The following is a 15,069-nucleotide window of genomic DNA, read 5'->3' as shown; positions in this document are numbered from 1 at the left end:
TTTTTTGTGGTGCAACTAAAAAAAATATTTGGTTGCACCGGTGCGACCAACTGTTCGGGTAAAAACAATAAAAATAAATAAAAAATCTCTGCAACTCTCCGTGTGGTCAACAACAGACACACATTATTCCCCTATTGTGGCATAAACCAATCAGAGAGGGTCAGGGGCGGAACCTCTCTGATTGGCCGTGGTCCAGTTGAAAGTGCAGGTGAGTAGTTTGAATAAAGTGATATCGATTCATTAAATCCTGAATTGACTTTTAAATATAACTGTGTTTTACCAGAAACACCAGATTCTCAGGTTAAAGCTCACAGAACTATTTCAACAACCACCACACAGCAAATGAGCAAATGAACTACAACCACCACACCGCAAATGAGGTACACGGATTCCACACAGATTCTGAACTGCAGGTTTTGTCTCTCTCCAACCAAAATTCACCAAGCCAGCAGCAAAAGAAGCAGCAAACTGCGCTTGACATTTGATCAATGTCGTCATGAGTTTTGCCTCTGAGTTTTTTTCCACCACGGTAAAAATCACACTTCATGCACAGCTCTCTCTCTCTCTGTACTTCAAGAACAGTTTCCCATCTCAAATCTCTGTTTTCTGCATTATTCATTCGCTTATCACCCACCAGTCTACCGTTGTTTACAGCGCTGTCAGCCACTGTCTTTTTCTTTTCTTTTTTTCACTTAAATGGCCTCGGACAAGAAAGCCTAATTTTTCTGCTGTTCAATACTGAACAAATTTAAACTTTTTAAAATTATGCAGAAGATTGCAGAATGTACGGTTATCTGCTATAGAAAGTCAGGCCAGTCTCCTTCATGTTTTTCTGTGTTTTGTTCTCAGTTACTTCAATTCAATTCAATTTTATTTGTATAGCGCCAAATCACAACATAAGTCGCCTCAAGGCGCTTCATAGATACAGAGAAAAAAAACCAACAATCATATGACCCCCTATGAGCAAGCACTTTGGCAACAGTGGGAAGGAAAAACTCCCTTTTAACAGGAAGAAACCTCCGGCAGAACCAGGCTCAGGGAGGGGCGGCCATCTGCTGTGACCGGTTGGGGTGAGAGAAGGAAGACAGGATAAAAGACATGCTGTGGAAGAGAGACAGAGGTTAATAACAGATATGATTCAATGCAGAGAGGTCTGTTAATACATAGTGAGTGAGAAAGGTGACTGGAAAGGAAAAACTCAATGCATCATGGAAATCCCCCGGCAGCCTATGTCTACTGCAGCATAACTAACGGAGGATTCAGGGTCACCTGGTCCAGCCCTAACTATATGCTTTAGCAAGAAGGAAAGTTTTAAGCCTAATCTTGAAAGTAGAGATAGTGTCTGTCTCCCGAATCCAAACTGGAAGCTGGTTCCACAGAAGAGGGGCCTGAAAACTGAAGGCTCTCCCTCCCATTCTACTTTTAAATACTCTAGGAACAACAAGTAGGCCTGCAGAGCAAGAGCGAAGTGCTCTAATAGGGTGATATGGTACTACAAGGTCATTGAGATAAGATGGGGCCTGATTATTTAAGACCTTGTATGTGAGGAGCAGGATTTTGAATTCAATTCTGGATTTAACAGGAAGCCAATGAAGGGAAGCCAAAACAGGAGAAATATGCTCTCTCTTTCTAGTCCCTGTCAGTACTCTTGCTGCAGCATTTTGGATTAGCTGAAGGCTTTTCAGTGAGTTTTTTGGACATCCTGATAATAATGAATTCTAGTAGTCCAGCCTGGAAGTAATAAATGCATGAACTAGTTTTTCAGCGTCACTAAGAGACAGGATATTTCTAATTTTAGAGATGTTGCGCAAATGGAAGAAAGCAGTCTTACATATTTGTTTAATATGTGTGTTCAAGGACATGTCCTGGTCAAAAATGACTCCAAGGTTCCTCACAGTGTTACTGGAGGCCAAGGTAATGCCATCCAGAGTAAGTATCTGGTTAGATACCATATTTCTAGGCTTTTCAGGGCCGAGTACAATAACCTCAGTTTCATCTGAATTAAGAAGCAGAAAGTTAGCGGCCATCCAGGTCTTTATGTCTTTAAGACATTCCTGCAGTTTAACTAATTGGTGTGCGTTATCTGGCTTCATGGAAAGATAGAGCTGGGTGTCATCTGCATAGCAGTGAAAATGTATGCTATGTCTTCTAATGATACTGCCTAAGGGAAGCATGTATAATGTAAACAGAATTGGTCCTAGCACTGAACCCTGTGGAACTCCATAATTAACCTCAGTGTGTGAAGAGGACTCTCCATTTACATGAACAAACTGGAGTCTATTAGATAGATATGATACAAACCACTGCAGTGCAGTACCTGTAATACCTACAGCATGTTCTAATCGCTCTAATAGGATATTATGGTCGACAGTATCGAATGCTGCACTAAGGTCTAGCAGGACAAGCACAGAGATGAGTCCACTGTCAGAGGCCATAAGAAGATCATTTGTAACCTTCACTAAAGCTGTTTCTGTGCTGTGATGAGCTCTGAAACCTGACTGAAACTCTTCAAATAAACCATTCCTCTGCAGATGATCTGTTAGCTGTTTGACAACTACTCTTTCAAGGATTTTTGATATGAAAGGAAGGTTGGAGATTGGCCTATAATTAGCTAAGACTGCTGGGTCTAGAGATGGCTTTTTGAGTAAAGGTTTAACTACAGCTAGCTTGAAGGCCTGTGGTACATAGCCGATCATTAGAGATAGGTTGATCATATTTAAGATCGAAGAATTAATTAATGGCAGGACTTCTTTGAGCAGTTTTGTAGGAATGGGGTCTAAAAGACACGTTGATGGCTTGGAGGAAGTAGTTATTGAAGTTAACTCAGAAAGATCAATTAGAGAAAAAGAGTCTAACTTAACATCAATGGTACTAAGAGTAGCTGTAGATAATATTACATCTGTGGGATGAGTTCATGAAGTCATTACTAGTTAACGTTAAAGGGATGGTTGGCTCAAAAGAGCTCTGACTTTTTGTCAGCCTGGCTACAGTGCTGAAGAGAAACCTGGGGTTGTTCTTATTTACTTCAATCAGTGATGAATAGTAAGATGTTCTGGCTTTGCGGAGGGCTTTCTTATAAAGTAGCAAACTATTTCTCCAGGCTAAATGATGATCCTCTAAATTTGTGACACGCCATTTCCTCTCCAGATTACGAGTCATCTGCTTTAGGGTACGTGTTTGAGAATTATACCACGGAGTCAGGTACTTCTGATTAGAGACCTTAGTTTTCACAGGAGCTACAGTATCCAGAGTCGTACGTAGTGAGGAGGTGAAATTATTAACAAGATAATCGACTTCTGTTGGGGTAGCGTTCAGATAGCTGCTCTGCTCTATGTTGGTACAGGGCATTGAAGATGATAACAGTGGGTGGATTATATTCTTAAACTTAGTTACAGCGCTTTCAGAAAGACATCTACTGTGATAAAGTCTACTCTCCACCGCTGTGTAATCAATTATTGTAAATGTAAATGTTATCAGGAAATGATCAGACAGGAGAGGGTTTTCAGGAAACACTGTTAAATGTTCAGTTTCTATGCCATATGTTAAAACAAGATCTAGAGTGTGATTAAAGTGGTGGGTGGGTTCTTTTACATTTTGAGAGAAACCAATTGAGTCTAATAACAGATTAAATGCCATGTTGAGGCTGTCATTTTTAGCATCTACATGGATGTTAAAATCACCCACAATAATTATTTTATCTGAGCTGAGAACTAAATCAGATAAAAAGTCTGAGAAATCAGACAGAAACTCTGTGTAAGGCCCAGGTGGTCGATAGATGATAACAAGTAAGACTGGTTTCTGAGTTTTACAGCTGGGGTGGACGAGGCTAAGCATCAGGCTTTCAAATGAATTAAAAGTCTGTCTTGGTCTTTCATTAATTAATAGGCTGGTGTGAAAAATTGCTGCCACACCCCCCCCCCCCCCCCGGCCTGTGCTTCGAGATTTCTGGTAGTTAGAATGACTCGGGGGTGTTGATTCATTTAAACTAACATAATCATCCTGCTGCAACCAGGTTTCTGTAAGGCAGAGTAAATCGATTTGTTGATCAATTATTAAGTCATGTACTAACAGAGACTTGGAGGAGAGAGACCTAATATTTAATAATCCACTTTTCACTGTTTTACTCTTTGGTTCAGATGTGGATACTGTATTGTTCTTTCTTTGTAATTGTTTATGTTTAAGTTGTTTATTGCTGGTTTTTAGTTTGTTTTTTGTCTTTTTGGGAGCTGACACAGTCTCTATGGAGATGGGTTTTTCAGTCCAGCTCATCCTTGACCTTCTCCATCTCTTAGAAAGGTTATGACCACCCGTAACCTCACTTAAAGCAGGATGTCTGGAGATCTTCCAGTCTACAATGGGTCCACCGTGAAGGTGCAATAACAAGGGGTCCACTTGTGATAGCATTATACATGCATGAATACAACTGGTGAACACTAAAGTGAGGAAATAATAGCACTATTACTAATGTGAAAATTGATTAATACATAAGAAAAGAAATCTGCCACCACATCATGAATGGTAAATGGCCTGTATTTATATAGTGCTTTACTAGTCCCTAAGGACCCCAAAGCGCTTTACATATCCAGTCATCCACCCATTCACACACTGGTGATGGCAAGCTACATTGTAGCCACAGCCACCCTGGGGCGCACTGACAGAGGCGAGGCTGCCGGACACTGGCGCCACCGGGCCCTCTGACCACCACCAGTAGGCAACGGGTGAAGTGTCTTGCCCAAGGACACAACGACCGAGACTGTCCAAGCCAGGGCTCGAACCGGCAACCTTCCGATTACAAGACGAACTCCCAACTCTTGAGCCACGATCGCCCCGTGAATAACATACCGCTGGTAAATACAGACAGAAATGAACAACTACAAGATTAAGTCTGCATGGCCCACAAGCTCATGCGACCCTAGGATGTTGCTGTCATCTTCCTGCTCCTGAAAAACATGCATACATCCACCCTTTTCCTTGTGTGGGTGGAGAAGTTGCAATCTTGCATATCAGTGTAAAGTCAGTCAAACATTTGTCCCCATTATCAGTCCAGTCAGTCTCTATATCTTTATTGCTGATAGCAGAACTTCTTATTTCGAATTAAGTTTCTACTGCTAGCTTGTTGTTTCATTAACATTAAAAAAGAAAGAAGTCTCTATCGTAGTCAGGCACAGCTAACTCCTGTTTGCGAGTTAACTTAGCCAACCACACTGTTTGTTGTTAACAGGTACCCCCTCATGATGTGTGCCACTTCCTATCTGATTTTTGCTCCCCCTATATGGAGGAATACAATAGCCACACACTTCAAAAACAGAATTCTGTGCTTAAATAATGAATTGTAGAATAAATTCTGCATTTGTAAAGTCATTTTTGAATTCCACATTAGCAAAGAGATTTTTGAAATGTTTTATGAGGTGCTTGGAAATGTTGTAGGTGGCTGAGTTTATACTGCTACCAATGTTTCTGAGCGGGACTCCTTTGTGGAACTATGGAAGTCCGTATATACAGGGTGTAGCATCCCCTGGGTAAAGGCGGTGACATACAGGACAGTCAGTGGCTTTTATCCTTTCAGGTGCTTGTAGGGCCTACAAGCACCTGAAAAGGAAAAAGTCATCAAGAAAAAGTCATCAATTGCCTACAATGACTTTCTTTTTATAGCTGCTTCTGGGCTTTCACCTTGAAGTTTCATAGGTATTGTTGTCACTAAGGAGTGTAGTAATGTTTATTTGCTCTGCTTCTTTTTTATCAGGAATAAAATAAATATATATACTTTTTTGTGCCCCAGCTGAGTAACAGCAGAAGAGTCTGGTGGAGCAGCAGAGGAACAATTTCAGCCATTTGGACTCAGCTCAGCCACTACAGAGGAAACAATGACTTCAACACAAAAGGTGAGAAAAATATCACAGTTACATTGTTATCGAAACTGTGTGCACAGCTGGTTGGTTTTTAAAAACCCTTTAACACCAGCTTTATATTTCCATCCTGGGCTCATCCATATATAGAGATTGACAGACCATGTGACTTTTGCGCATTTCATTGTGGGTACGAGTGGCAATAAAATCAATACACCGCATCAAGCACTAGCATTTCCAGCACCTGTAATCATAAATTTTGTGCTTTTAATCCCAACTTGCATTTTATTAGCCTCAAAAACAGTTATGTACAAAACGATGGTGAACACGGCAGGTCTGTACAAAGACAGAGTTGACGAAAAGGCATAAAAAAAAGTACAAGGAAAATATCTGAATGAAAGGGTTAGACCCATACAAGCATACAGAGTGGAATAAGGATGTTACTGTGCTGCCCAACTTTCATCACGCACATATTTATTATTATATAGTCCTAAGTGTGAGTGCATACACTCACAAAATGTTTAGTAACTTCAGATCCCTGCAACAAGCCCAAGTCCAGTTTACTTTGGTGATTTGTACATTCCTGCACTTTGTAGGCTGGTTTTCCAACAAAACACAACAAACTTTAGCCCGCAAAGCCACAGTGAACAAAGCAGCAGAGCGCAACAAATTCAATTCAAATCAATATAAGACTTATTTGTAACCTACATCAACAATTATGTTATTATAAATTACGTAATAACTACAACAGAAGACTTACCTTTGTGGAAATGCTTGGAGCAGACTAACATGTGAGCTAGAGTGTTCTGAAACGTTATATTTGGTCTGCAATCAAGGCCACCCGTCAGCTCTTTGTTTCTTCGGAAACATGGCTTAAACAATTTCTCTTCCATGATGTAATCTGATAAAAACCGATCTCTTTACTCGTCGGATTCCCATTTTATGTCGTATTTTCAATCTCTATACTGAATCTACATTCTCAACCAAAAACCGCAGAAGTTAAAAGAACATACAAAGGTCATATTTTATCAGCACACAAATAAAAAAATATCATCAGTTCAACTCACAATTATTTATGAATTGAAAGATTTTCTCGACTGATCAATATTTCTTCAATAATGTCATTTTCAACTCTCATTGAAGCACATCATTGTAATGTGATACTATGACCAGAAGGTGGTGGTAACACACAATCAATGTGTTTGTTGACATGTTTGAATCCACCAACGGAGGGAGTTTCAGTTTGTTCCACGACTGCATTTCACTCACTGCCTCTGTTTGTATCTCTGTCACTGCAGGACCAACATGCAGCAAGAAGTCAGCGCTCTCAGGAGGCCGACAAACCTCACAGAAGAAAGGGAGAGAAAACCTACAGCTGTGATGAGTGTGGAAAGTCTTTTACCCGGGCTGGAAACTTTAAAAAACATCAACTCATCCACAGTGGAGTTAAACCTTACAGCTGCGACTTGTGTGGAAAGTCTTTTACCCAGGCTGGAAGCTTAAAAGCACACCAATTCATCCACAGTGGATTTAAACCTTACAGCTGTGACTTGTGTGGAAAGTCTTTTACCCAGGCTGGACACTTAAAAAATCACCAACTCATCCACAGTGGAGTTAAACCTTACAGCTGTGATTTGTGTGGAAAGTATTTTACCCAGGCTGGAGACTTAAAAAAACATAAACTCATCCACAGTGGAGTTAAACCTTACAGCTGTGACTTGTGTAGAAAGTCTTTTACCCAGGCTGGAAGCTTAAAAAGACACCAACTCCTCCACAGTGGAGTTAAACCTTACAGCTGCGACTTGTGTGGAAATTATTTTACCCAGGCTGGAAGCTTAAAAACACACCACTTAATCCATAGTGGATTTAAACCTTACAGCTGTGACTTGTGTGGAAAGTCTTTTACCAAGGCTGGAGACTTAAAAATACACCAACTCATCCACAGTGGAGTTAAACCTTACAGCTGTAAGTTGTGTGGAAAGTCTTTTGCTCGAAATAGAAACTTACAGAGGCATCTAGTTACCCACTCTGGAATTAAGGCGTACAGCTGTGACTTTTGTGGCAAAAGTTTCAGCGACAAACGGTACCGAAATATTCACCTACGGATTCACACTGGAAATGATGTTTACTTCTGTGATCAGTGTGGGAAACTGTTTGCAACAGATGCACAGTTACAACAACACATGTTTACCCACACTGAGGAGAGACCTTATAAATGTGACCTGTGTGAGAAGACGTTTAAAGCTCCACATCAGCTGAACAAACACCAACAGATCCACTCCTGAAAGTAACTCTACAAGTGCAGTTACTGTGAGGTATGGATTTTTTTTTTTTATCTTGTTATTTTAACCTGATTGTTTGGAACAAGTCTGATCAGTAAACTTATGGAGTTATACAGAATGAACTGTTATACTGAATGAACTGTTTGGAAACATGAAGAGTCATTTTCGCCCGGTAAGCTCAGTGTTATAATATATTGATTAGAAGCAGAGCAACACAGATGGATCCAGTTCTCAACCCTGTCGTCACTGTGGTGGTGGGAAAGAGTTTCTTTGTAAGCTTTGTGGAAAACCGTCCAATCAATTATGGGACCTAAAACCACATCAATGTAGACACACTGGAGACAAAATGAACAATTACAAAGAATGTGGCAGAGGCTTCCACACACCAAGTACATTAAAATACACAAATTCTTCCACAGTGTGGTGATGAAGCACATCTGTGATTAGTGGGACGACCGTGGCTCAGGGGGTTGGGAATCGCATCTGTAACCGGAAGGTCGCCGGTTCGATCCCTGGGCTCTCTGTCCTGGTCGTTGTGTCCTTGGGCAAGACACTTTACCCTACTTGCCTACTGGTGTTGGCCAGAGGGGCCGATGGCGCGATATGGCAGCCTCGCTTCTGTCAGTCTGCCCCAGGGCAGCTGTGGCTACAACCGTAGCTGCCTCCACCAGTGTATGAATGTGAGAGTGAATGAATAGTGGTATTGTAAAAACCCCATCAATGTATTTTCACTTAAACAAGCAGCTGTTTTTTTTTATCTGCATTAAAATTATATAAAAATTAACAGTGCAAACACAAATTCCTTGCTGACAGTTTAACCAAAAGGCATTTCAAGTGGAAACTGGCTGACATATCCTCAGCATAACCATGTATAATATCCACAAAACTTAAAAAGAGGTTATTCACACACACAATACGGTAATATTACCGTATTTTCACGACCATAAGACGCACTGTACTAAAAGGCGCAGTCTCAGTTATGTGTGCCATTACTGTATTTAACACACACATAAGGCGCACTGGATTATAGGGCGCATACAAGTACCGTATGCGTATTTAAAAATAAAGCGGGAGCAATCCTGAGTTCGGTACTTTACTCACATTTCTATTACCGGTAATCGCCATCATCAACAACACACAAGCATACAAATGTGCGTATTTAAAAATTAAGCAGGAGCAAAACAAAGTTTGGTACTCACATTTTTATCATCAATCAAACCCATCGAAGTCCTCATCCTCTGTGTCTGAATTGAACAGCTGCGCTAAATCTCCATCAAACATGCCAGGTTCACTTTCGTCACTGTCAGAGTCACTTTCCGTGCCGTGCGGCTCCTCGGAAATGATGCCGGCTTTTGCAAAAGCTCGAACAACAGTGCCAGCAGACATGTTAGCCCAAGCATCTACAATCCATTGGCAAATTGTGGCGTAACTCGCCCGGTGCTGCCTTCCACTCTTGGTGAAACTGTGGTCTCCATCGGTCATCCATCGCTCCCAGGCCGCTCGCAGCCTTACTTTGAACGGGCGGTTCACACCGATGTCCAGCGGTTGGAGTTCCTTTGTCAGGCCTCCCAGAATGACAGCAAGCTCACAGTTCATTTGTTTCATTAGTTTTTTCACATCGGCTGTGAGATGGGCACGCATAGAGTCACAGATTAAGAGCGATGGTGATGCGTGGAAAAAAACCACCTGGTCTCCTTACATACACCTCCCTCAGCCACTCTTTCATCATTTCCTCATCCATCCAGCCCTTTTCATTTGCCTTAATGATGATTCCTGCTGGAAACTTCTCTTTAGGCAAAGTCTTTCGCTTAAAAATCACCATAGGCGGCAGTTTCTGTCCATTAGCATGGCAGCCAAGCACAACAGTGAAAGAAGACTTTTCATACCCCGTTGTGTGTATCGCTACCGTGCTGGTCCCCTTCTTCTCCACAGTGTGACTCACTGGGATGTCAAAAGTGAGCGGGACCTCGTCCATGTTTGTGATGTGGCTGGGCTGGATGTTTTTGTGCCGATGTGTTTGCTGCAGTAGGAGCAGAAGATGGCCAGCTTTTCCTTATAATGCGCTGGAAGTTGCTGCGCTACCGTAGTCCTGGTCCGGATGGAAAAATGGCACCGTTTCATAAAACGAAAGCACCAAGACGGACCTCCTTGGAAATGTTCAATGTTCATCTCTTCAGCTAGTGAAACTGCTTTTAGCCGAATGATGACCGTCGAAACGCTTCTCCCGCTCGTTCTTTGCTCGATGATCCACCGCTCGAGTCTTTCCTCCAACTCGGGCCACCTTGCCTTATGTCCGCGGAAACTCAGCTGCGTTTTCTTGACCTGCCGGAGCTTGTTTTCTAGCTTCCTCCATTTGCGAACCATCGATTCGTTAATCTTAAATTCTCTCGCCGCTGCTCGATTTCCATGTTCCTCCGCATAGCTGATGGCCTTCAGTTTAAACTGTGCTTCATAAGCGTGTCTCTTTGCCATTTTCAGGGTTGTTAAAACAACGATGTCCTGCATAACGCACATACCTGTTCTTTTATACAGGTATGTGCGATGAAGTCAACGCACGCACTTCACCCTTTAGCGTTCTCATGGTGTTCTCTACTACGTCCTCATTACAACACACAGGGCGCACTGCGCTATAGGGCGCGCCGTACTTTTTGAAGAAAATCTAAGACTTTTAAGTGCGCCTTATGGTTGTGAAAATACGGTATGTTGAAGCACAGTACGTATCACTCCGCGAGGCTCCTGCCTACGATAGCCGTAATGCTCCGACAATCCATCAAGCAGTGCGGCTTCGTAGCTTAGCAGAGTCGTACTGAAACATTTGACAGATTTTCGAGCGCCGTGTACATAAAATCGTTTCGAGGTCAGTAAACACAACCAGAATTCATACATAAGGCACACAGGATTATAAGGGGCACTGTCGATTTTCAGAAAAATCAAAGGATTGATTTTAAGTGTGCCGTATTTTCCAAAAAACACTGTAATAATGATGGCCCGCTAGCATGCTCTACCAAAAATAGTATTTTGTTGTGTATCTGAGGGACGAAAGCTAAACCAGTTCCACACCACTGAAGTTGCAGCATTTTTACAAACCAATTCTAGTTCATCCGTTTCATTCAACGATCCGCTTTCACTCTTCTCATTCTGCGTCGCCGCCATGTGTGTATGTAAACAAAGACACTGCGCATGCGCGTTTTACCCATATTCTATTACGATATTTCATTTTCTTATTGTTGCCCAACATTACACCAGTATTACCGTGAATGGTATGATATAGCCCAGCCCTACCTGCATGTATAGATATGTATATCGAGTTTATGGTTTTTCCTTTGAGGGATTTTAATTCTCTAAAATTTTATCCCTATTACAGTTTAATCTTTGTTCCCTTAGGACACAGTAGTTTTTTGTAGTTGTACTTACTGTATTATTAAAGTTATAGGTATGTCTTGTTTACCAAACTGATACTGTATCAAAATTGCAGATATGGATATGTATGTCAATTTCTTTTATTTGAACATTCTTATTTTTTCCAAATTAACTTCTTTTTGTATGTATTCATTTTATGTTTCACCTAAGTTAAATTTCAATCCTTCATTCATATTTAAACTTTTGCTGTGGTAAAATCTTCTCTTAAATCCTTTTCTCCAAAAACTGCAAATAATTACACAGCAGTTGCAATTAAAACTTCTAAAATGAACTAAATCTGTCCACCATCTTTGAAACAACACCTGCTGTGACTTCATGTCCACAAAAGCTAAATTGGTTTGGGGCTGTATTTCCATGTAATACCAGTTTGTACCAGAAGATGGAGCAGTGAGGCTGTGTAACCTTTGTTTAATTAGTGAAAAAAAACACCTTATTCACAGTGGCAGCAAAGAACTGTTAAAAGTTAAAAACAGCAGCACACATCAGGACCATTTTAAAGATCACAGATGACTACTCTTAGTTAATTCAAATTCTATTAAAGCTCTATTTTTGACTCCTCCTTTCACTTTAGTATATTTACTGTGTTTTTGAAGTCCACGTGTTGTTTTTAATGAATTCATTTTGATCCACATGTTCTGCAGCTGTTTTCCTGTTGATTTGAAGTTTTTATAATGAAATCCTGATAATATTAAAGTGTTACTTATATTTGATGAACTCGGTGTATAGTTTGTCTTATTAAACAGTTTGGTGTGAAAAATAAAGAAATGATCTCACAACAAGTAGTTTGAGCCATGATTTCAGATTCAAACTAATTTAACTGTTTTCAGTGGTACATGTGGAGCTTTATCAGAGGAGGAGACTTGGCTGTTCTCCACTCACAGTGAACACGGTTCCTGCAGCTCATTAAAAACTCTGAAATGATCTTCAAGGACAAAAAGGTCATGCATTGCAAGAGCCATTTGCAGATGTGTTGTCCCCCCTGCGTGTCTGCATGACTCTCATGCAGCACCAATTTGAAACCCAGCCTGGTGTGAAAGTGCGTTCATGGCCCTACAAGTTGCCAGAGCAGAAGAGACAAATTGTGCGAAAGGAATTGGCTGAAATGGTGAAAATGCTGTTATCATAGGATGTAATGAGGATTTGTTCCTCAGTGTTTGGTCTCCTATGCTTATCTGTTTGCCAGATGATTTGTCCCAGCTGTTGAGAGGGGCTGGTTGTCTTTAAGGTGCTTCCAGGTAATTAAGAAGTGAGCGCACGGTTTTATACGGTACTGTGATGATAATAAATATAACAAGAAGGAAATATAAGTTTGACTATGGAGCACATCTCCTTCAGCGTTCAGAATAATGGATTGCATTTCTCTCAGTCAACTGACTGTTTAGGGGAGAAAACGGCTAATAGTTAGCGGGCTCTGTGTTTGTGGTTGTTGTTTGTTAATCACACCAGGAGTGAACAAAAGCAGAAAACCCCCTGTAAAGATGCAGACTGTGAAAGTCTGCTTTATACCATAAATCTTACCAGGTGTAACTGGGTTTTTTTGTGTTTTAAGTTATAAACACGTGTCAAGACTTCTGTCTCCCATTGCTGATGTGATCCTCCTTTTCTGTTCCCTATTAATGAACTACGGTAATTTGTGATATTTCCCCCATAAAATAATAAGGCTTTATTGAAATCATTGTGATACAGAGATTTGGACTCTTGTCATCATCATCATCATCATCATCATCATCATCATTATTTATTTATGTAGCACTTTAAAAAACACACATGGTGGACCAAAGTGTTGTACAATACTAATATGCACATAGTAATAAAAAACAGACATAGCGATAAACATAGCAATAAAATATATATATATATATATATCAGTTACCCACAGAGTTAAAAGCCAGAGAATAAAAATAGGTTTTTACATCAGTGCCAGTTTTTAAAAAAACTGGCACTGATGTAGCCTGTCTAACATGGAGAGGAAGGTTGTTCCAAAGCATCGGTGCTGCAACAGAGAACGCTCGATCTCCTCTAAGTTTCAGCCGTGACTTTGGCACCGAAAGCAGCAACTGCTCAGCTGACCGAAGGGAACGAGTGGGGACATGGGGCTTCAACAAATTTGATATGACTGAACTGTCTAAGCCCGGTTTCTTAAGTAAATGATGTATGACTGCATGCTTAAATTACTTGACCAGACAAAAGATTAGTATTAATAATGTTCAGAATGTGTGGTCCGATGATAGGAAATACCTTTTTAAGAAAACGGGGAGGAACAACGTCATTTGGAGAGCCACACGGTTTAGCATTCAACACAAGTTTCTCTAAATCAGATAAAACAATTAGTAGAAAGGCAGAGAACAAACTTGAGCAAGAACCATGCATGGCTGGGTCGGCAATAGATAGAGTCGGATGTCTCAAACTAGCAACCTTGTCCACAAAATAAGTAAGAAACTTATTGCACATAACCGCAGAAGAGTGCAAAAGAATATAGCCTTCCGGATTAAGTACAGAATTTATAGTGTTATATAGACCACGAGGGTTATGCGAGCTGGCAGCAATACTTTGGGAAAAATAGGAGTGCTTGGCAGAATTTACTGCTCTCTGATAGACTTTCCAGCTAGTCTTAAGAGCTTCCTTAGAGACATACATCTTTTTTCCACCGTCTTGTGCATGCTTTGGATAAAAAAGTAATTTTGTATACACTAAATTTAGTTTACCAAATGCTCCTCAGTCCAAACTGACTTTATGGTTCATACTCAGGGAACTCCTGCCGTGACCTCCCCTCTGTGAGAGCGCGCGCACACACACACACACACGCAGAAGGAGAGAAACAGAAAGATCATTAATGCAGGGGATTGCAGCAGCTCTTGGACTTTCACTCTCTGCCGGATTTCAGAAGAATGGTCACATAAATTTCATTACAATTTTTTTGCCTTTGCTTCAATTCAGATGTGTCTTTAAATCCTTTCTTGTTCAAATTGTTTATTCACATAGTAAAGAAGTAGCTCAGAAACTGAGTAAGTAGGAAGAGCGATAGTTTAAAGATATTTTCTACAATACAGAGGATTTCATCATCTGCAGTTTGTGAAAACTGCAGTTAAAAAACAAATTAGTAAATTCACAAATGAAAAAGATGCTTGAGTTGTTCTTGTGTCCAACAAAAATGGGTTCTGATATTTTTTTATTTTTAATGTTACTGCGTTGAATTTGGCACAATTTAAATTCAAAAAATTATTAGTCTCTTAAATGAATAGCATCTTGACAGGGACTTGGTGAATGACTTAAAAAACTAATACATTGTTTTTACATCTTGTGCACTTGAGTATACTCCAATGAAACTTGAAGAGTGGGACACACAATATAGAAATGATGACTTGGCAATTGTTAGGGAGGAGTGTAAGTACAGAGAGGAGGAATTCCTACATCCTATTCATGTACTCTGCAATGTGCATTGTGTCCTTGTAACATGTTCACTTTTTTTCAAAATAAATAGCTGTGAAAAAAATCCATCAAAGTTGAGGTAAGTGGTTACC

The 15,069-nt window shown here is 40.5% G+C and overlaps 1 protein-coding gene across 1 annotated transcript in view; it reads left to right on the top strand.

The window, feature by feature from the left end:
* The first annotated feature begins 5,802 nt into the window (after nt 1-5,802).
* Nucleotides 5,803-15,069, top strand: part of LOC146635098 (uncharacterized) — a 77,816-nt gene continuing 68,549 nt past the window's right edge. The window contains exons 1-2 of the mRNA XM_085350024.1: nt 5,803-5,882; nt 7,145-7,827. Coding sequence (XP_085206150.1) covers nt 5,865-5,882; nt 7,145-7,827 — 701 coding nt within the window. The 5' untranslated portion in view covers nt 5,803-5,864. The remainder of the gene's footprint in view (nt 5,883-7,144; nt 7,828-15,069) is intronic.

This window comes from Diplotaxodon limnothrissa, linkage group LG3 (genome assembly GCF_057381915.1).
Source record: "Diplotaxodon limnothrissa isolate DT_005_m linkage group LG3, D_limnothrissa_male_GT1.1, whole genome shotgun sequence".
Classification (NCBI taxonomy): Eukaryota; Metazoa; Chordata; class Actinopteri; order Cichliformes; family Cichlidae; genus Diplotaxodon; species Diplotaxodon limnothrissa.
The sequence above is the reverse complement of the archived record's forward strand: the minus strand, read 5'-3'. Positions and strand labels throughout refer to the sequence as shown.